General features: G+C 53.3%; 6 protein-coding genes across 6 annotated transcripts; 2 read left to right on the top strand and 4 right to left on the bottom strand.

Annotated features, from left to right (window-relative positions):
* Positions 1-15: 15 nt before the first annotated feature.
* TrAtP1_008600 (uncharacterized protein) lies at positions 16-1,239 on the bottom strand (the record flags this gene model as incomplete). Its single annotated transcript, XM_014086877.2, has 2 exons — positions 16-745; positions 812-1,239. The coding sequence occupies 2 exons, from the start codon at positions 1,237-1,239 to the stop codon at positions 16-18; spliced, it is 1,158 nt and encodes a 385-aa protein (XP_013942352.1).
* Positions 1,240-3,483: 2,244 nt separating this feature from the next.
* TrAtP1_008599 (uncharacterized protein) lies at positions 3,484-4,299 on the bottom strand (the record flags this gene model as incomplete). Its single annotated transcript, XM_066113970.1, has 1 exon — positions 3,484-4,299. One exon carries the CDS (start codon positions 4,297-4,299, stop codon positions 3,484-3,486), a length of 816 nt encoding a protein of 271 aa, XP_065970060.1.
* Positions 4,300-4,306: 7 nt separating this feature from the next.
* Positions 4,307-5,146, bottom strand: TrAtP1_008598 (uncharacterized protein; the record flags this gene model as incomplete). Its single annotated transcript, XM_014086876.2, has 1 exon — positions 4,307-5,146. One exon carries the CDS (start codon positions 5,144-5,146, stop codon positions 4,307-4,309), a length of 840 nt encoding a protein of 279 aa, XP_013942351.2.
* A 769-nt stretch (positions 5,147-5,915) lies between these two features.
* Positions 5,916-15,006, bottom strand: TrAtP1_008596 (uncharacterized protein). The gene is made up of 4 exons (XM_014086874.2): positions 14,170-15,006; positions 13,769-14,093; positions 7,746-13,693; positions 5,916-7,668 (listed from the first exon to the last, which is right to left on the bottom strand). Exons 1-4 carry the CDS (start codon positions 14,422-14,424, stop codon positions 7,630-7,632), a joined length of 6,567 nt encoding a protein of 2,188 aa, XP_013942349.2. The 5' UTR covers positions 14,425-15,006; the 3' UTR covers positions 5,916-7,629.
* TrAtP1_008597 (uncharacterized protein) lies at positions 6,180-7,107 on the top strand (the record flags this gene model as incomplete). The annotated part of the gene is made up of 2 exons (XM_066113969.1): positions 6,180-6,194; positions 6,292-7,107. 2 exons carry the CDS (start codon positions 6,180-6,182, stop codon positions 7,105-7,107), a joined length of 831 nt encoding a protein of 276 aa, XP_065970059.1.
* A 143-nt stretch (positions 15,007-15,149) lies between the features above and the next one.
* TrAtP1_008595 (uncharacterized protein) lies at positions 15,150-19,090 on the top strand. Its single transcript, XM_014086328.2, has 5 exons — positions 15,150-15,347; positions 15,416-15,520; positions 15,595-15,881; positions 15,932-18,401; positions 18,475-19,090. Exons 1-5 carry the CDS (start codon positions 15,305-15,307, stop codon positions 18,642-18,644), a joined length of 3,075 nt encoding a protein of 1,024 aa, XP_013941803.2. The 5' UTR covers positions 15,150-15,304; the 3' UTR covers positions 18,645-19,090.
* Positions 19,091-19,129: the final 39 nt, after the last annotated feature.

Genomic DNA, 19,129 nt, shown 5'->3' with positions numbered 1-19,129 from the left:
AAAGAAAATTTGAAATCAGCATGCGTCTAGCAAGCAGTCAAGCTCGTCTATTTCGATGCTCTCGGCGCCCTTGCCCCACTCAAACAGCTTGTTTAGTCTTTCCCAAGCGTCAGCGTCGTCTTCTTTCCGACCAGCGGAAATGCTCGGCTTGATGGAGGGGCTAGCGAGAAACGTGGTTGTTGCGCTGGGGCGGCTATCGGAAAACCATACGTCGTCCCGATAATAGTCCATCATGGCGACGCTGTGGCGCTCGACGGTTTCTGGCTGAGGGACTTCCGCGTTTAGTTTGCGCTTTTGCAGGCCATCTGCAGTCTGTGTAAATTCCCGCTCATCCTTCTCCAGAGGCGGGGCATTGTTGCGAGGGCTAAGGATAATTCTACTCTGATGTGAAGAGAAGGATCCAATGGGGGTCATGGGCATTAAAATATCGTCATCAGTATTGTCAAACTCGGTGGCAGACAGATCCACCTCGGGAGAAGGGCTCAGCTCTCGTCGCCTTGCCTCGATGTCATCTGAGCCAGAGTCCTCGGTAAGGGATACTGATGGGGTAAGAGAGGCAACCTGAAGACTTGCGCTAAAGTCTGGGAGTGGCTGCCTAGGAAGATTGGTGAGGAAATAGTAGGTGCGTCGCGGGTGTACTGCCTCGAGCTCTTTGCCCAGTGGACAGGGCGCTGAGGCAGACCAGCAGGTCCGCTTCATGTAGGAGGCGAGGCGGGATGAGATGATGGCGCAGGGGTTCGCAGATCTAGGAACGTATTGTTAGGCTCGTCTGCTCAAGAGATGGGAAAGATGAATTGGTAGAGGAACATACTGTTGTACAGCCGTCAAAGACTGCATGAGAACGGTCGCCAACTCCTTGATGAGATGAGGGCGGTTGGCGGTCGACTGCAGCTGGACAACAACTGCCTCGACAATGTCGTCCTTGATGCTCTCGAGATCGATCTTTTGGGCTGCGTCGGCATCTGGCATCTCCTCGCTGATGGCTCGGGGAGGCGAGGGCGGCGGTGTCGTCTCGATGACGGCGGTATCTGCGGCATGGGACTTCTTGATGCGCTTGTTGGGATGCGCATCTGGAGATTCTGAGCGCGAGGAACTGGCCGCGGGTGTGGCGGACGCCGAAGTCGAGGCCCCGCGAGATGTGCTTTTCGACGAGGCAGCAGCGCGAGAGGCGTGCGTGACGGGGACGTGTATGCCCAGGCTGGGCAGGGACAACGATTTGCGGCGCGTGTTGTAAGGCATCGTGATGTAGATACGGTAGATGGACGAGGATGACGATGACGAAGGTGATGATGCGTAAAGAAGGCTGCGTTGTATATGTATGTACTGTACTGATGTAGTGTAATGTATTAAGGACGATCTGGTGTAATTGGGCTGATTGGACGACGTAATCTGGATGGCGGTGGCAAAGAGGAGACGAGATCGACTACAGGCCGGCACGCATAGAACAGGCTGCAGACGAACAGACAAGGCTACGAGGAGGAGATGAGGCTTTGTTTGTTTTTGCTGTAGATGTTCGTCCCAAACATCCCCAAGGGAGGGCAGAATTGTCTCGGGAGCAGGTCGGGGGGGCGGTCTGCGGTTTCTACGAGCGGATGGGAAGGGACTGATTGGAGGGGGGAGGGAAGCCACGAGCCACCGAGTAGAAAGAGAGGCCAGAGGGTAAGAGCTCAGGCGATTTTCCTGGCGTTGGCGGGCCAGGAAGAAAAAAAAGAGGCAGCAAGCACGAGAGCTTGAACTTTTTTTTCTTTCCCCTCGAATCCCATTGGTCAAACCCCCCCGTCACGGCTGCCGAAGTGGGGCGCGCTAGACGTCAGTGCCCGCACGGACCACTCGCTGCTGCAGCCAAAGCCTCCATGGCAAGCAGGGCCCACAGCAGAAATGGCACGGAAATGGCAAGAGCGATGCCTGTTACAGGTCCGTGTGGTGGGGTTGGCAAGAGCTGGTGGGGACGACGCCTGCCAGACACCGCGCCGGCGGCCACTCTCTGGTTGGTCCGCAACTCGGCACTCAGGGACTATCGCAGGGTGGGGATTTTCTTTTTTTTTTCTTTTTTTATTAACGCCTGCCATCTGATGGGGCCACTGCTAGTACCTTGTCGTGTGTCGGGTGAGGTAAAAAAAAACTTGAAGAGAAAAGAGAGAGAAAAAGTTTCCAGTTTTCAGGGTCGTGGGGACCACATCATGGCGATGGAGACGCGCACCAGCTACTGTGTGCCGGACTGGCTTCTAGAACGAAAAAGACGCGAATAAAACGGAGCTGCAGAGCCCGGCAAATTTCGGTATCATGACACTGTTGCTGCGACACTGCAAAGTATTTTTTTTTTTTTCCACTCGATTGGTGGTGGCTGCAGGAAAGCTTCTATTCGCGTCCTCCGCTGTAGCAAAGGCGGGGGAGGGGAAGAAAAAAAATAAATGAAGAGGCTGTGAAAAATAATTAGTGATAGATTTTTTTTTTTTTTTTTTTGTGCGTGGGTGTGTAAATTGTGTGCACACACTTGCAGAAAGAAGCAGAAAATTTCTCCAGTGCTACGTTGGGGTTTCGCTTGGCATGTGTCCCGACGCTTCTGGCAATCACGGAGTACGGAGTAATGCTCCGAATAGATTGCGACCTCACTTACATGAGCAGTCCCTGCCGTCGATTCTGCTGCCACCGCTTCGCCACCCCTGCCCCGGCGACATGGATCCCCCAAAACGCAGAGGCCAAGGGTCTTTTTCCAGCGGGGCGGGCTGCCAGTTAAAGCGCCCTAAGCGATTAAAGACCGCAGCGCGAGATTTGAGTCGTTTGACTCGCTGCCGCTTTCATGTCATGTGTAAGTCGGGCCACAGCAGAGAGCAGAGCAGAGCAGAGCAGATGGAGCTCAATGCGATGGGCCCAGCCTTTGCCGAAATGAAGGGCTCGCAGTCTGCACTCGGACTAGCTGTGCAAGCTAATTGATGCTGGCGGTGACATGCCAGTGGCTGGGAAAGAGTGAGATTCGATGTTTACTTTGCTTTGGCTACAGGTAAACGTTCTGATCAGGCACCGTACCTACACCGCCCTGCTTTGGCACTTTTACCTACCTGGACTTACACAAGCTGCCTATACCCAGGCATTGTCTGTGCGTCGTCAATGCCTCGGCCCAATGCCGTAGTCAATGCTGCTAGCCGTCCTCATTCGTGCTAGATGTTTGTCCATTGAATGATCTGTTCTTTTGCGCTGGTAATATGTACTCCACTATCCATCTCTTGCGGCAGCCAGCACCGAAATTAACGTGTTGCGGTGTGTGGCCGTTGTACCTAGACCATTTACAGTATACCAGCAAAGGGACCACTTACACCGTCCGATGGCCGGCTGCAGGGTCTCAGTCTCAGTCTCAGTCTCAGTCTCCAAGAGACATGTCGAGATTTACACGAGTCGTCGAGTCAGTGTCTCACTGTGTCTCACAGCTTATGCTCTTCCATCTTGCTCTCCCTGCGTCTATCGTCTCGGTTACTGGTGTCTGTCTCACTTGCCAAGTCTTATCGCTCCCTTGACGGCATACTCGCGCTCGGTGCTCTCGCACCTAGGCCACCCGGTGATGATGCACTCGTTCTTCTCCTTGCCGTCGTCCAGCCCGGCCCATCGTAAGCCTTTGCCCATGCCCAATTTCCACCAGAGGTTCCAGTATCCCTGCTCGAACATGTTCATCCACAGCCGCACGACAGGCATGCGTAGCCAGACTGCATAATACCTCCACCACCCGACGGTGTAGCCCACTATGACGGAGGGGTCCATGACCACTGGGGCGCCGCCTGTGACGTTGGTGATGGCCAACGGCAATAGCGAGCACTCGGAAATGATGCATGCGGGCGGCTGTTGGAAGCGCAGCGTTGCCGCGTCCCAATCCGCCTTCTTGCTGCGGAGAGGCGGGTCGAGCAGCATGTCCCCATCAAGGACCACGAGGCCGTTCCAACAGGTGCCAACCTCCAACACTCGGTTCTCGCGTACAGCCTTCTTGTCCTCCTCTGCTGTGAAAAAGGGCCAAAAGCCACTTACAGGTCTTCCACAACGATCGCGAAGCACCCACGTGTCATATACCGTCGCGCCGTCCATGTCGATGCTGCAGGCCATGCGTCTTTTGCCGGGCTTCGCCATCTGATGCGACATGGGATACTTGGCGTGCGGTCTGCTGACATCATCTCCTCCCACTGCCGCAATTAGCTTGAGGACGTCGGTATGGTGGTAGACGACGTCGTTGAGGATGATGACATTCGCGAATCGCCTGTTGAGTCGCTCCAGGGGCTCCAAGGCGCCGTTGCGAAGATTTGCCATGTAGCCCATCCTGTGCTCAATGCTGTGCCAGGGATTCTCGGGGGGGGTACCCGCGCAGGTCTGTCGTTATGTTGACGCTGTGCGCTATATTTCGCCTCGTCAGCTCGCGGCCAAAGTGCAGCAGCTTGCTGGCCGTGTTGTCATCGCTATCGTTTTCCGTCAACGAAACGTAAACGTTTGGCCGGCCAAGAACGTCGATGAGCTTGAGAGCCTGCGTGGTCCATGAGTCCAAGATGTCTTCATTGTTCCAGAAGGAGGCGGCAATGAAGTAGCTCGCGTTGCGAGCTTGCTGCTCTTGTAATGTAGGGGAATAGGCCATGATGGACGCCGCCGTGGGGAATGGCGACGAGATGCCCGTCGTATAAACCCACATGCTGAAGAGCGCACCACACAGCCAAAGCAGCGATTGTGCCGCTCCTCCACCTCTCTTGGCCCTGCCCGCCGTGGAAGGCCCATTGGACGGCAACAAGAAGCTACCCTTCCGCTTCCGCCTCTTGGATGCGTAGGATGAAGAATGGTATGCCCGCCATGCTGCCAGGATCACCTTGACAGGTATCAAGACAAGCACGACGGCGAGGTACACGCTTAGCGGCCCCGAGTTGTGCGTGAATATGATGGGGAAGAAGCGGAAATATAGCGCTGGGAGGGCTACCAGATAGGCCCCGGGATGGCCTTTGACGTGGTGGACGAGGAGCTTTAGACGGCTGGCGTGCCGAGGGCTGTAGCTTTTCGACGTGCGATTGCCATGGCCGTCGTGACTGTCGTAGCTATCGTTGTCGTCGGGTCTGTCGGCTTTGTCGTGGCTGCGATTAGGGTTGCGATTATGGGAGTCGAGGCCGATGCCAATATCCGTCATTGCTGGGTTTTGTGTGGTGTTGACATATTTGCTGGGAGAGGCCGAGGGTGGAGACGGAGATTACACAGTTCAAGGCAGCTGTTAGAGCTAGGCGCTTTCAGTTAGCTGGATGGCTTGATGCCATTACCCTATACCAATGCGAATGTTGGCCAAGCCAGATATTTTTTACTTGTCTAGATGGACAGATGCAACAAGTGATATAATTACCGAAGATTTTATAGAGCTCCAACTATAGCTACTGTCGTTTGGTAGACTATAGGACAATGGCAATGAAAGCTGCCAATTTCTTATGCTGTTTGGCTACTATAAGAGAGCACTCGATGAGTTGGCCAAGTAAAAGCACCCGAGCAATAGTAAGAGCAAGAGTCACAATGGACAACAGGTGGACAAATGAGAATAGCAATTCTGCCACGTATCAAGACTTTCAGATTAAGCTCAGGTCGAGGAAAGAAGACAATTAGCATTTACTTCACATGGTACCTCTACGGAATACGGAGCTCACAGACAACATCAAATTCTCCCCAACTCCCACGTGCGGAGTAGGTGCGGAGTAGCTCCCGGCGCGCCGAGATTTTAGGTCAAAGCCGCCTATACCTGTCTGGACTATTTCGTCAAGTATCAATTTACTTTGACAAACTGGCGCTCCACATCGGCTCATTCCAGCAAGGAACAGAAGGGCGTAAAGTACATTTGGACGCAGCCTCGGTGACATTTGCCCGACATCTGGTTCCGATATGTGGGAGAGCTTACAAGAGTCATCCGTCTGTACCCAGTCGTGCCCTGCCAGGCAAGATTCCGTATTTGGCAATGAAGCTATAGAGGCCGTGAACGGAGAAGCAAAAAGTACTAATATCAAGATAGAGTCACATCAATTGATGTATATAAACTTACTTGTTATAACAAACCACTTCCCCTCACTCTTCCGTCTTCCCCTCTCTATATCTAACCCTTACGCTCAACCAACCCTTGTCCCACTACAAATCTACCACTTCCTCTTCTCAACCTCTCCCTCTACATCATACACCTCATCAACATGGAACTCCCCTACGTAACCCTCGACGTCTTCACCCGCTCCCGCTTCGCCGGCAACCCCCTCGCCGTCGTCACCATCCCCCCCCTGGGGCCCGCAGCCAACCCAAGCCCAGAAACAAACCATCGCCCGCGAATTCAACTTCTCCGAGACAATCTTCATCCACGACGTCGCCGACCCGGCCACCAACTCCTCCCGCACCATCGACATCTTCCTCACCACCGCCGAGATCCCCTTTGCCGGCCACCCAACCATCGGCGGCGCCATCACGCTGCTATCCCAGGGCGTCACCCAAATCGTCACAAAGGCCGGCCCCATCCCCGTCACGCCCACCGGCCCGGACTCCGTCTCCATCGCCGTCCCGCACAACGTCCACCTGCACGCCGCCAGCCTCGCCTCCTATCCGGGCCTCGAGCCCGCGGTGCACCTCCAGCGCAATGAGACCATTCGCCAGCTGGAGCTTGCGGCGCCCGTCTTCAGCCTCGTCAAGGGCATGACCTTTGTGCCCATTGAGCTGTCGTCGCTGGAGCTGCTCGCCGCCGTCAACGTCAGCAGCATGGAGTTCAAGGCCGCCGATTTTCTGGATGCCGACTGGCAGCAGGGCTTTGTCGGCCGCTTCTACCATGTTCGCACGGGCACCTCGACCACGGACGACGGCGTGCCTGTGATCCAGCTGCGCACTCGCATGATGGCCCATGACCTGGAGGATCCCGCCACAGGCTCGGCTTCGTGCTGTCTGGCGGCCTACATGAGCATCCACGGAGGAGACAAGCAGACGACGCAGGCAAGACGGTACGAATTCACCCAGGGCGTCGAGATGGGCAGGGAGAGCTTCATTGTGGTCGACGTCACCCTCAAAGACGGTGCTCTTGATACAGTCACACTTGCTGGGTCGGCGGTCCAAGTCATGCGTGGACATGTTACCATTTAGTAGAGCCACTACTCTGATAAAGAATAACTTGCCCCGGCGCCATTTGTCTCACAAAGAAAGAAAGAAAAAAATCCATAACCTTTCGCCTTTGCAATGTCCATCGTAGCCCTTGCTTCCCTCTTCATAAACTGTCATCTTGAACCCAAATGTTATCCGGCTAGGTTCCATAACCCTAGATGCTCCCAAATACGCCACCCCTCTCGCATCGAAAAAAAAAAGCATTTATCGTACATTAATACAAAGTATTACATTTATACCGTTCGCTCAAGTCGCCCCCTCCTTGTATATGCTCAACCGAGCAAAACTAGATCCGAACTTTTCTTTGACAGTTCACCCTTTTCCCTTTCCGTTCTATTCCCAGTGAAGAAAAAAAAAGGACAATATAGAATAAAAAAGATAAGACAAGTAAAATTGAGCAAACCGAATTCCTTGCTCCGACGCACCAAAATTTATGCGATTAGACTCATAGAACCTCTCCCCACTGTGTCATCGTAGCTTCGTGTCGAGTCCTTTCGATGTAAATTATACCCGTTGAAGCACAGAGGCGAACCGTTCAGCAACCTAGATTTTTGATGAGCTTCTCTTGTAACTAATTTGACAAGGGGGAAAAGCCGCAATCGAAACTGGGCGTTACTTACCTCGGGGGTTGATCTGATAAAGGGGAGTTCAAAGAACATGTTTCTCTCGTTCTTGCATATTTCTACAACTGTGTAGATGAGTCCCCAGGGCTGGGGCCAGAATCCCACCAGCCGCTCCAAGAGGATTCGCGTAATCTCTTGACGAATGTCTGTTTCCTCAGGATCGTTCATATCTTTCCCAAAGATGTGTTGCAACAGTTGGCTGAAGAACTCAGTATGAGGATTGGGGAACCTTAGTTGGTTCACCATGCTGGCTATCAAGTAATAACGGGCTTCCGGAGGTAGCTCGTGCACCAAAAGGGATAGCATGGCAACCTCTGGTTCGCTCCCTGAGATGGACAGTGAACCACTCGCCGGCGGTGGCTGCTCAGTAGCATGGTGACCGGCATACAGTACGACTGCACCGATGAGCTCAGCGTTCGCTGCGATAGCCACGTGGCCGAACGTGGTCTCGGTGGGAGCGTTGGACGTGATAGTGTGTACAATCTGCGCCACCGCTTCTTCCGCAGGGCCGCTTTGGAAAACCTGGTCAAGCACGCTCAACAGGCCAGCCTCCGTCAGAGTTGCAACCGCTTCGTCAATGAGGCCGGGATATGTCTTCAGCTCCTCCAGCCGATCAGCTTTATTGTTCTCGATAGGCTTGCCGTAATTTTGCTGGGGAGTCGCAGTCAAAACCGTGTTGATCAGTTGAATACAGTGCGTCGGTATCTTGGCACAAAATCTGACGTGGTTGGCCGCCAAAAAGTCTGGGAAATCGTGGTGCAGGACCACAAATAGTTTCACCGTGCCCCTGGAGAGATCTTTGCCGGCATCGCTGACGTTGAGCGCCTTCAGCTGCTCGCTCAAGCAGCCGAGCAACTGGCTGACGAGGTCCGCGAAAGGCTTCCATCCTGCATTGTCTACTAACTGCAGCAAAACAGGCATAAAGGCCCGATGCTGGATAAGCAACAGCCATCCAAATACGAATCCAGGTAGATGCTGTGGGCCGATGCTCTCGAGTCTGGTGGCAACTCCCAGCATAACGTCGCAGCGGTCGTCATCCGGCAACTCTTCGCATACAGAGGAAATCTCATGGAAAAGCATGGAAAAGAGGCGGAAGAAGACTCTTTGATTCAGGTGCTCCCCTCGCTTCACATGATGGTGGTTGAGTATCAACGAGACCAATACCAAAACCGAGTCCAAAAAGGCGGCGCGGGACACGAGTGTCGCAGAGTGTACAGCGGAGAAGATGCCGATAAACTTTGCCAGCGCGTCTGTTGCGACGTACGCATCACCAATAGCTCCAGTGTGTAGAATGTGTTCATATCGCTCAACCGAGAGATCAACACCGATGCGCACAAACAATAAAAAGTCCTCGCGATTGCGGATGACATGCCTTGCCTGTAGCTGCTGGATAAAGATGGTCGTGGCTTTGCTTGAGGCATTATGATTATTGCATAGGTGTACCCACTCTTCGAAGACATACTCCAGCTGATCATGTTGGATGGACTGTTCCTCGGCATTGGATGGGCCTTGAGGAGGCTGAGCAGGAACCGAGCCCATCAGCTTGGTCTTGAGCCGCTGGCCAGTGGTAGAGTTGGGGTCTTCGCATATCCATGTCCAGGCTGACTCGAGGGTGCGTACAAAGTCAGTATACAACGCAATAGGCCGGTTGTTGAGGATTGTAAGGTCGAGCATATGTTCGAGGAACTCTAGCGAGCTGTCCTTGCGAGCTTCTAAAACCTTTGACATTGCGAGATCAATGTTTCTCCAGTCGAGCAAATCGGTCCGAATCAGCGCTGCGAGCAGAGGAAGACTCAGGAAGTTTGGCCCAGGCTGTTGGGCAAACAGAGAACGAACTCGGCTGTTCAAAGCAGGGCCAGAAATCTTTCTCAGAGTCTCTAGTACGTGCACCAGACTCTCAAGCGTCAAGTTGTCCTCAACCTGCTGGAAGATGAGGGCACTAATTTGCTCGGCGGCATAAATAGCAAACTCTTCCGAGTTTTGGGACGTCTTAATGATGAGCTGTACAAGGGCATCGACGACATCCAGAACAGGATGCGGCCGAGGCAGGCCGACGAAGTGGTCCTCTTGAGCTTCTCTAGCCACGCGCAGTAACTCCTGTAGCAGCTTGTTGACTCGATCTGCCAGACCTCGAACATCCATTTGAAACCCGGCAGCTCGTCCATTACCCATCGCGTTGGCTGCGGCAAGGTTATGAACAGGGGCATATGGCTGGAGCTGCGCGCCCAGCTGTTGGATTGAAGGTGTCTCAGCGGGTGTGGGAATGTTTGGCAGGGTACTGTAGGTATCTTGTAGAACCTCATTTGCCAGCGATCTTGTAGCTTCTGATGCAGATGGCGCATGAGATGCTACTGTGGAAGAGGTAGTGCGAGGCTGTCTCGCAAAGTCTTCGTAAATCGCCATCTGTTCGGCATTCAGACCACCAGGTCTCGGCTGTATCTTGTAAGGGCTTGGAATAGTCATGGCCCATCGGTTTATTCCTGTTAGATGGTAGGGCTCATTTGGCTGCTGAATACGATGCCGCCTTCTGTGCTCCAGGTCGCTTTCCAGCATCTCTTCAATCTCCGGCACTGCTCGCTCTTCAGCCTGCTTCTCAATGATGCTGCAAGCCAGATCGAGATTGGAGTTGACACACATGATAATGGTGCCCTCGGGGAGACCCGATGGCAGATCGTTGGCAAGGCTCCTCATGTAGTTGGTCAAATTTGCTCGCAGAGGTTCCTTAGACGTAACGAGAGCTAGGCTGCCGGCAGTAGCCTTCACCATGTTGATAGCGGAAGTACGTACGCGGTTTTCATCTGGTTCGGCAATGAAATCTTTCCGAATCATCTGCTGGGTTGATATCGCAGCAATAGTGACGGATCTATCGACGACTGGTTGTATAATATCCTGAAGAGCGCGAGTGAGAGCTGATCGAACGATTTCGTGCAGCCTGCTGGTGCTGACAACCATCTCGTTGGTAGGAGGTATCGTGATGAGAGGTCCAAGCTCCGGAATGGTTGGGACTTGAGGAGATAAGCCAGGTCCGACCGCCGATCCGATCCCGTTCAGCGACAAGCTCTCAAAGGCCTCGAGTTGCTCTTGAACAAGAATACTATCCGGCTCGTCTGCAGCAGGTCGGTTGAGAATCTCTCCAGACGGCTCAATGCTCTTGTGATCCAGGTTCAAGCCCTTGCATAGGACCTCAATCTCGAATTTCAGATTGAGCTTCAGTTCAGCATGGTGATATAGCTCAATCAATAAGTGAATGATGTCCATCAGCCATGGGTTGGGAGGTCTGAAAACTGCTGAGCTTGCGCTTTGGGTTAAAACTTTGCAGACAAACGGGATGACGACAATGAGGCGTTTAGTATCGTGCGCCTCAATAAGAAGCTGTTTAAAAGCAATGTTTCTGTGCTTAATCGGATAGTCCCTGGCAAGGGTCAAGAGACCAAGCCACCCTCCAAGATTCTTCAGATGTGATCTCTCCGTGGAATTCTGCAAAGTCGCTTCAGAGTTTAGCATCCTAGATACACTGATAAACGTCTCGCGGAGAACCTCGGCCCAGAGAATTTTGTCTTCAAACTGTTTGACGAGTTCCAGGTACACATGATGATAATTGGGTTGCATTTTTGCTCGTTCCTCGACAAGATGGCCAGCAAACCATTGCTGGTACCTTCGTTCGAGCATATCGCGAAGCTCGGTGGACATTGACTGAAGGGTACCTTCGGTGATGTTGTTGAGGACGAACTGGATCTTGCCCTGGGTTTCATCATCTGGATCCTCGAATTCGAGTTCGGCAGAGGGCGGATCAATGCTGATGGCTGCGAACGCGGGGGCCGGACGGTCAATGCTGGCTTGTTCATCGCCAGTTCCGTTCGCAAAGGAATCGATGGGAAATCCCACCCCATGGGGAGTGCCTGATCCATTGCGAGCACGTACAAGCTCCTCTTCGTGATCTCGAACAATCTCCTCTGCCTTTTTGAACGCCTCGGTTCCCTGGAGGCCAGGAATTTGAAGTAGCTGTTTACAGAATCCTGGCCATTCCCGAAGACGCACCAAGAGTTGCATCAAAGCCTGAAGACCAAATTTAAACATTGGGTCATCAGGCATGTGATCCCTTACAGCCTCCAAAATCATCCCAAGACCAATCTTCAGGGGAAGATCAGAAATAAGCTTGTGAGAAATGATTCCTCCAAAAAGAACCGCGGTTGTGGCAAGAGCTTCAAGGGGATAGTCGACATAATGATTGTACTCATCGAACAGGCCATGAATCATGCAGGCAAATACATCCTGGTCGAGCTGATCCCGCGAATGCTTGTAGCGATCCAATATCTCCACGATTGTGCGGACTTGGATCTCATCGCCGTACATCTTTTTATAATGCTCCTCCATCTTACTATTGGCTGCTTGCGGTAGAGCATTTCCATCCTTTCCATTGGCATCAATTATGTCATCATATCCTTCTCCATAGTTGATCAAGCGGGGGTACGCGGTAATACAGTGACGCTGGACGAGAATGAGATCGAGAACTGGTGCTTTGGGTAGGAAGTCCTCAAGTATCTGCAACAATGCCGAAACAGTTCGCACCTGGAGACTGGTACTGGTTTTCACGGGTGGCTGGCCATCTGGCGGTCGCTGGAACTGGATCTCTAGGTTTGCTTTGATCATGAGGAACTGCAACAAAGTTCGAGCAATCTCATTGCTTCTCTCAGCATTGAACTGAGCCCATTTCGACAAGTCCAAGTAGCCCTCCGCGTGAGCAAAGGCTGCAAGATCAATGCCGAATCCGTTTGGAAGATACACCAGCTCTTCCAGCCAGTTATGCTTGGCTGCATGGTCGAAAATGAGCGGCAGATCCACAGGCTTAACCGCATGCGCGTCAATAAGTCGCTGCACAACCCATTCCTTGTCCTTTTTCCAAAGGCTATCGAGCACAAAGTCGTACTCGGGTGAGCGCTTGTATAAAAAGGTCTCGAAAAGAGAGTTCAGGGTATCAATGGCCATGACTGCCCATGACTGCCTGGGAACCTCAAAAGCGGAGACTAAGAAGATGTCAAGGTTCGGGACGACGACCTCTTGGAATAGTCGCTTGGCTTCGACACTCTGGGATGCGTGGACTGAGTTGAGGGCGACATTGAATATTGCCGACAGTGCCGCCACGGATACAAGTGGATGCTTGACGACGACAGCGGCACGTTCCTGCACGTTAGGAGGCGAATTTGCATAGTCTTCAATCTTGATGCTCCGTTCGAGACCGGGAATTGTGGTAGCATCGAGTTGATCAGGGCCCAGAGAAGCGTAGGCGCTGACGAAAGACAGCTGTGCCTCCGGCTCGCTCCAAGAGCCACCCCACAGGCGCTGAATATCGAAATTGTTCGCTGGCTCCTCGGCGATAGGTAAAAGAGCCCTGTAAAGGCGTAGGAATTGAGCAGAAGAGATGCGTGCCGAGGGCTGGTCAAAACAAAGGACCACTTCGGTCCAATCGAAAGGTTTGGGCACAATACGGAGGAGCGCGCTGACGAGGACAACGGGATCATGAGGGGGAGTTTGGCTGACTGTAGCATATGTCAGTGCCGCAGAAACCTGCTCAGGGCCGAGCTGGATGTTAGCCGGCCGACCCCGCAGGAACTGAAAGCACGATTCATCGTCCCTTGTAGAGTCCGGCCCAGACTTTTGAATGTAGCGAGCCAAGGAATTGGTAGGCCGATCGGCTAGAACTCTGCTGATATCGAGGGCTGCCAGGACTTCGGAAGGGGGTGCCTGGTCCACAGACAAATAACGCTTGGCAACCGAATTTTGGAGATCTCGGCGAGAGGCTGCATTGAAGCTCGGAGGATAGTATTGCAAAAATCTGTCAATGATGAGTGATATAAAGGCGGGGGTGAGGTCAGAGTGGGCTTCAATATCCGGTCGAGAGATGATGTCCATGAAGGTCGGGAAGTTGGTGGATAGGATGGCATCCGCTATGATAGAGCCCAGCCGTTAGCGGTGAATCCAAAAAGGAAAAAAATTATGGCGGAGTGCAATCTTTGTCTCACCTTTCGTTTTCAAGTCAGGGCGAGACCCAAGCTTGAATGCCAAAGCTAACAAGGTCTTTTCCAAGGCATCGAGCTTGAAGTGCTCCATAAACGTTGACAGGTCGAAATCGCGGAATATGTCCTCCGTGCCACTTTCCACCGACTCTGCGATTTTTGTGGCTTGATCGACATCGTGTGCAATCTTGCGCATCTCACCAACGAGAATGTGGTAGTTGCCAGGGTTGGCAACGGGTCTGTTGAGGCCCGGGAATATCTGGGGTGCATTGCCCGCCACCAACCGGGTGAAGTATTTGGAAAAGACCTCCATGCCGTGTTCATCGATGAGCTATAGTGGCCAGCGGGGTTAGAGCCATCCGGGAGTTTAGAGCCATCCGGGAGTTTAGAGCCAAGGAGGGGCTTACCTTTCGTAATTGCTCGACTTGCAGCTCCCACTTGGCACGATCCTTATCCTCCTTAATGGTACTGAGCAAGAGATAGACTTGGGCGACGACAATTTTCGTCAGGGAGTTGGCCCCCGTTGGACTGCTTGTGCTGGGGCTTGCGCCAGCACTGAGGATACCAGTATGCGATGGATGGGGTGAGTGGTTACTGCCAGTTTGAAGGGTCTGCGCAGGATTTGGTGAGAATGATCCCGCTCTTTGTGGAGGGGGGACCATGGAGGGATATTCGCGGCGGTCGAGAGTGGATGAGGTGGTGTCTGCCAAAGGGCCAAGGCAGACCGGTGGGTTAAGGACGGGAGGAGATTAGGGTACGAAAGAGGTAACGGCTAGGTATCAGAAGGTAGAACCGAGAGGCGTTCCTACATGGGGGGGGCTGAGGCGTTGGGATGATGGTTGGTCGAAGTTTGCTGAGACGAGGTGGCAGAAGAAGAAGCTTCTCTCGAGCCAAGGCGCTGATAGCGAAGCTTGACTGTGCGGGACGTCGAGCCAAAGTGGGTTCGCGTGAAAGATCCTCGTGGCAGTACCAAGACGCTGAATTGGCAGATGGCGCAGGGAATTGTGCGACTTCTGGAAAGGCGAAAAGCAGCAGTCAGGCAGCGGCCGAGAGGGTGGATCAGCAAGTGCGTCGAGGCAGGTTTGAGCGTCTGAGGGTCTCGTTCGAAGGCTTGGGTGCAGGATGGAGTGGAAGAGGCTCCGGACAGTACCGCAAAAAGAAGCGTAGACGAGGGCGGCGATTTGTTCCGCCTTTGTCGAGGCAGGGTGGCAGCCCGCGCTGCCTTGGGCCAGCCATTAGGTTCGCTGCGGAGGCTCACGTGACGCAGCCGCGCCGGTCTGGGCTGTTTCCTGGCCAACGCTTCAGCCACTCTAAACAACGCCACTGTCCTGCTTTGGCGGTGCGGCGGCTATCCATCTGGACGGGTTCTTATGCATCTTACCCGCATCCTCTGCGTCTTGCAACCACCCGTGACATTCGAGCAGCTGCGCGTTGATACATGCGACAGAGGCCTTCCGCGCTCCCACGAAACATTTCGATCGCTTTCTGGATTTACGATAAAAATTGGCGCATACAATCGACCCCTCACTCCCACCGGGCACCATGCCTGCCGCGATCACAGACGCTCCGGCGGTAGCAATGTCTTGTCAGTACCCTGCGCCGCGAACCCGCGCCCAGATAGAGCAGACCGTGCTGACAGTAATATCGACGCAGTTGCCAACAATTTTTGGGGCAAAGACGATGCTGGCGTCACCCCCCTTCTCGACCGAATGGTCAACTCAAAGCAGACTTGCGACGAACTCAAAAGCTTCTATGGCGGTGAGGATGCCTGCCGCCAAGATGATGGACTCATGGTCCCATAACGACTAGTTACTAACTTGCGACATGTACAGCACGAGCTTCGATCGAAGATGAGTATGCCCGAAAGTTGTTGAATCTGAGCAAGAAAACCATAGGCACTCATGAAAGCGGGACACTCAAAGCTTCTATGGAAACGGTCCGCACCGAACTCGAGGCCATGGCCAAGCAGCATCAAAACATTGCTGCGCAAATGAAGACGGAGCTCGAAGAACCGCTGGCCGCCTTCGCAGGAGGCATCAAGGAACGACGCAAGATTGTTCAGGGCACTGTGGAGAAGCTGCTCAAGATCAAGGTTCAACAAACAAATCAAGTAAACAAAGTAAGGGGCACACGCGAGATGCTAAACGTTCCTCGGCTGACTTGGACTAGACTCGGGACAAATACGAACAGGAATGCTTGAAAATTAAAGGTTATCTCGCACAAGGCCATATGGTGATGGGTCAAGAAGAGCGTCGAAACAAAGCCAAGCTGGAGAAGACTCAAATCAGCCTCGCGACTTCGAACACGGAATACGAGAATGCCGTCAAGGTGTTGGAGGAGACCACCGTCCGATGGAACAGAGAGTGGAAGGCCGCTGCCGACAAGTTTCAGGACCTTGAGGAAGAGAGGCTCGATTTTACCAAGAACAGCCTTTGGACGTATGCCAATGTCGCGTCGACAGTTTGCGTTAGCGACGATGCTGCTTGCGAGAAGATTCGCCTCTCCCTAGAGAACATGGACGTGGGGACTGACATTATCACCTTCATAAACGAGCGTGGTACTGGCCAAGAGATCCCCGAGGCCCCCAAGTACATCAACTTCGTCCGCGGCGATGTCCACGATACCAACTCTGAAGCTTCCGAAGATGAAAACAACTATACCGTGGCGCAATTTCCCCGGAGTATCAATCCGGCTTTCCGCTCGTCTTCACCACAGCCTTCCACGTTTGAATCGCATCACGATCCCAATTCCGCGCTGGCGAACGATTTGGCTCACAGACCTCCAGTCAAGCCAACTGGCCGTGAGGGTGCGGCAACTCCTCAAAAGAGCCCTCAGAAGATGCTGCCAGCTGCACGCGCATCCTCGGAGGATCAATTCCGTAAGCCGCAACCAGCAAGCATGGATGAACGCCAATATCGAGCGCTTCCGCCACCGGGAGGACCGGGAGAAGATCAATATCGCCGCCAACAGCCTGGCCCAGGCGACCAGCATCGCCGGCAGCTGCCCCCACCTGACGAGCAACAACAGCCGCAGCAACAGCAGCCGCAACAATATGGGAGACAGCCACCTCCAGCTGATGAACAGTATCGTAGGCAACCACCTGCGGCCGAAGACCAGTATCGTAGACAGCCACCAGCTACAGACGACCAGTTTCGCAGGTCACAAACAGGCTCACACCCTCCATCGCCATATGATAATCTTCGGCAGGGTCCTAAAGGAACGAGCCCCCATGATCCATATCCAAAGGATGGAATGACGATGCTGTGCCGCCCTGGCCCTCCTTCAGCTAGCAGCTCCCAGATCCAATCTGCCAGACCGTCGAGCCGAGACTCTCGCAGCGAATATTCGGATCCTACGTCGGCTTCCAGCCAGGAACCTCAAAGCGGCAAAATGTCCCCTTCCAAGCAAGATCCGCCGCTCTCGTCGCCGCTCTCGTCAAGCCCTGATAAACAAGCACTCAAGAAACGAAGTGGTTTCTTCCAGAACCACAGCCCCTTTAGACGCAAGAGCACCAAGGATCTGCAAGCTGCTGCCGCCGCTGGTGGTGCACCTAGCAACAGAAACACTTGGCACCCGTCTCAATCTCAGACATCGACAAGCCCCGTCCGCCGACCTCAGCCCTACGGAAATAGCGAACCGCAGACTAGGAATTTGCTGAAAGAACGGACTGCTAGCCCAGAGCCAATTGATGCTAATGCAAGCCTGGCTCTTGGTGTGGGACAGAACGTGCTCCCCGTTACGACCCCTGATACCAGCCGACAGAAACCCCAACAGGTGCCCCAGAAGGCTGAGCCGGCGGATCCCATTGCAGCAGCCTTGGCCGAGCTCAAGAATGTCAACGTAGGCAAGCAAGCTTCGGTGAGAATGTCGGCCGACCACTATCATGGCATCTCTACTCCTGTTCCAAACACAGAGGCAGCGATGACAAGAGCATTCCCGGCTCCTGGTAGCCATGATGCAGCTGCCGCCACGCGCGGCACACCTCCGCCTTCGTATCAAGCTCAAACCCAGGTGACGAGGCTGGGAGTGCCGCCTCCAGCCGTCACATCCAGGGCTATGAAGCAAGCTTCCCAAAAGGTGGCGAACCAGACACGAAGTGTTTACGGCGATGACGGCCGTAGAGGGTCTGCGAGCAACGCTCCCTCTCCTATTTCACGACCTGGTACGCGAGGCAACGATCGCTCGGCCTCTCCAGCTGCTGCTCGTGGCGCATCTCCCCAGCCTCACCGGCAAATGAGCAATGATCCTAGACACTCGGCATCGCCAAACCCTTACCATCAGCGAAACAATTCTTCGACCAGTGTGAACCGTGGTCCAGATCAAGGATACTACCGCGGGGCATCTCCTCATGGGTCCACTAGGGGCTCAACCAGGGGGGCTTCACCAAATCCCTACAGAGGGGACTATAACAACTATTCACAGAGCCGTCCGGGAAGTAGCTATAGCGGCTCTGAAATGGCGATGCAGTTAGCTTCTCCCGGTGGCGGCGATGATCGTTATGGCTCTACCAGAAGCCGGGCCTCTAGTCGGCCAGGGTCGCGAGCCATGGGCCTTTATGATGGAGGCCATCAGCGCAGCAAAAGCGTGGCTGACCCGTCCAGACAATATTCGCGAGATGGACGACCAATTTTACATATGGGTAAGTTGTTTCTCTCTTTTCCTAATATATGCCCACGAATCTCTAGCAATAGATTGACTGACATATGTGATAGCGCGCGCGGTGTACATGTATCAAGCTGCTATCCCTGAGGAACTTGGCTTCGCTAAAGGCGACTACCTTGCCGTCTATCGTCACCAAGATGATGGATGGTGGGAAGCAGAAGTCCACAGCGGAAATGGCCAAATTGGGCTGGTCCCAAGCAACTACCTCCAGCCTTGTTAAATGGGCAACGAATAAGGAGCTATTCTATTGCTGTGTGATGCCGCTTTTCTTCTTCTTCTTTCATTCTTATTCCCCTTCGCTCCAACCCCCTTTATTTTTTCTGAATGATAAACACGACGAATCTGTTTATGGCTGGTTTGAATGTATATGATCTTGATGATGTTTTTTTGCGGTTTTTGCAAGGACACTCAGACTTACTGTTTATGCTTGGTTTCATTCGATTATAGTGGTGCGATCCTTATATGGGTGCTCTTTGTTAATAAATCCTGTCCTTTCCTTTCCGCTCAATCCTCCTGGAGATGCGTGAGATTGTGTATGCCCCCTACTGTTTCCTCTTCTTTTGGAAATGTTAGTCTATATGTAGTCTGCTGGAAACTTGGCGTTGTCGTGATACCAAGTCCAGCACTTAATTGATATGGGTAGGCCTGCTAAATGTGGTAATTAGCTGAAACTACAAGCGCAGTACATCTATTCCGCGGTATTTT

Source organism: Trichoderma atroviride, chromosome 4 (assembly GCF_020647795.1).
Source record: "Trichoderma atroviride chromosome 4, complete sequence".
Taxonomy (NCBI): domain Eukaryota; kingdom Fungi; phylum Ascomycota; class Sordariomycetes; order Hypocreales; family Hypocreaceae; genus Trichoderma; species Trichoderma atroviride.
This window is presented reverse-complemented; position numbering and strand designations above follow the sequence as displayed.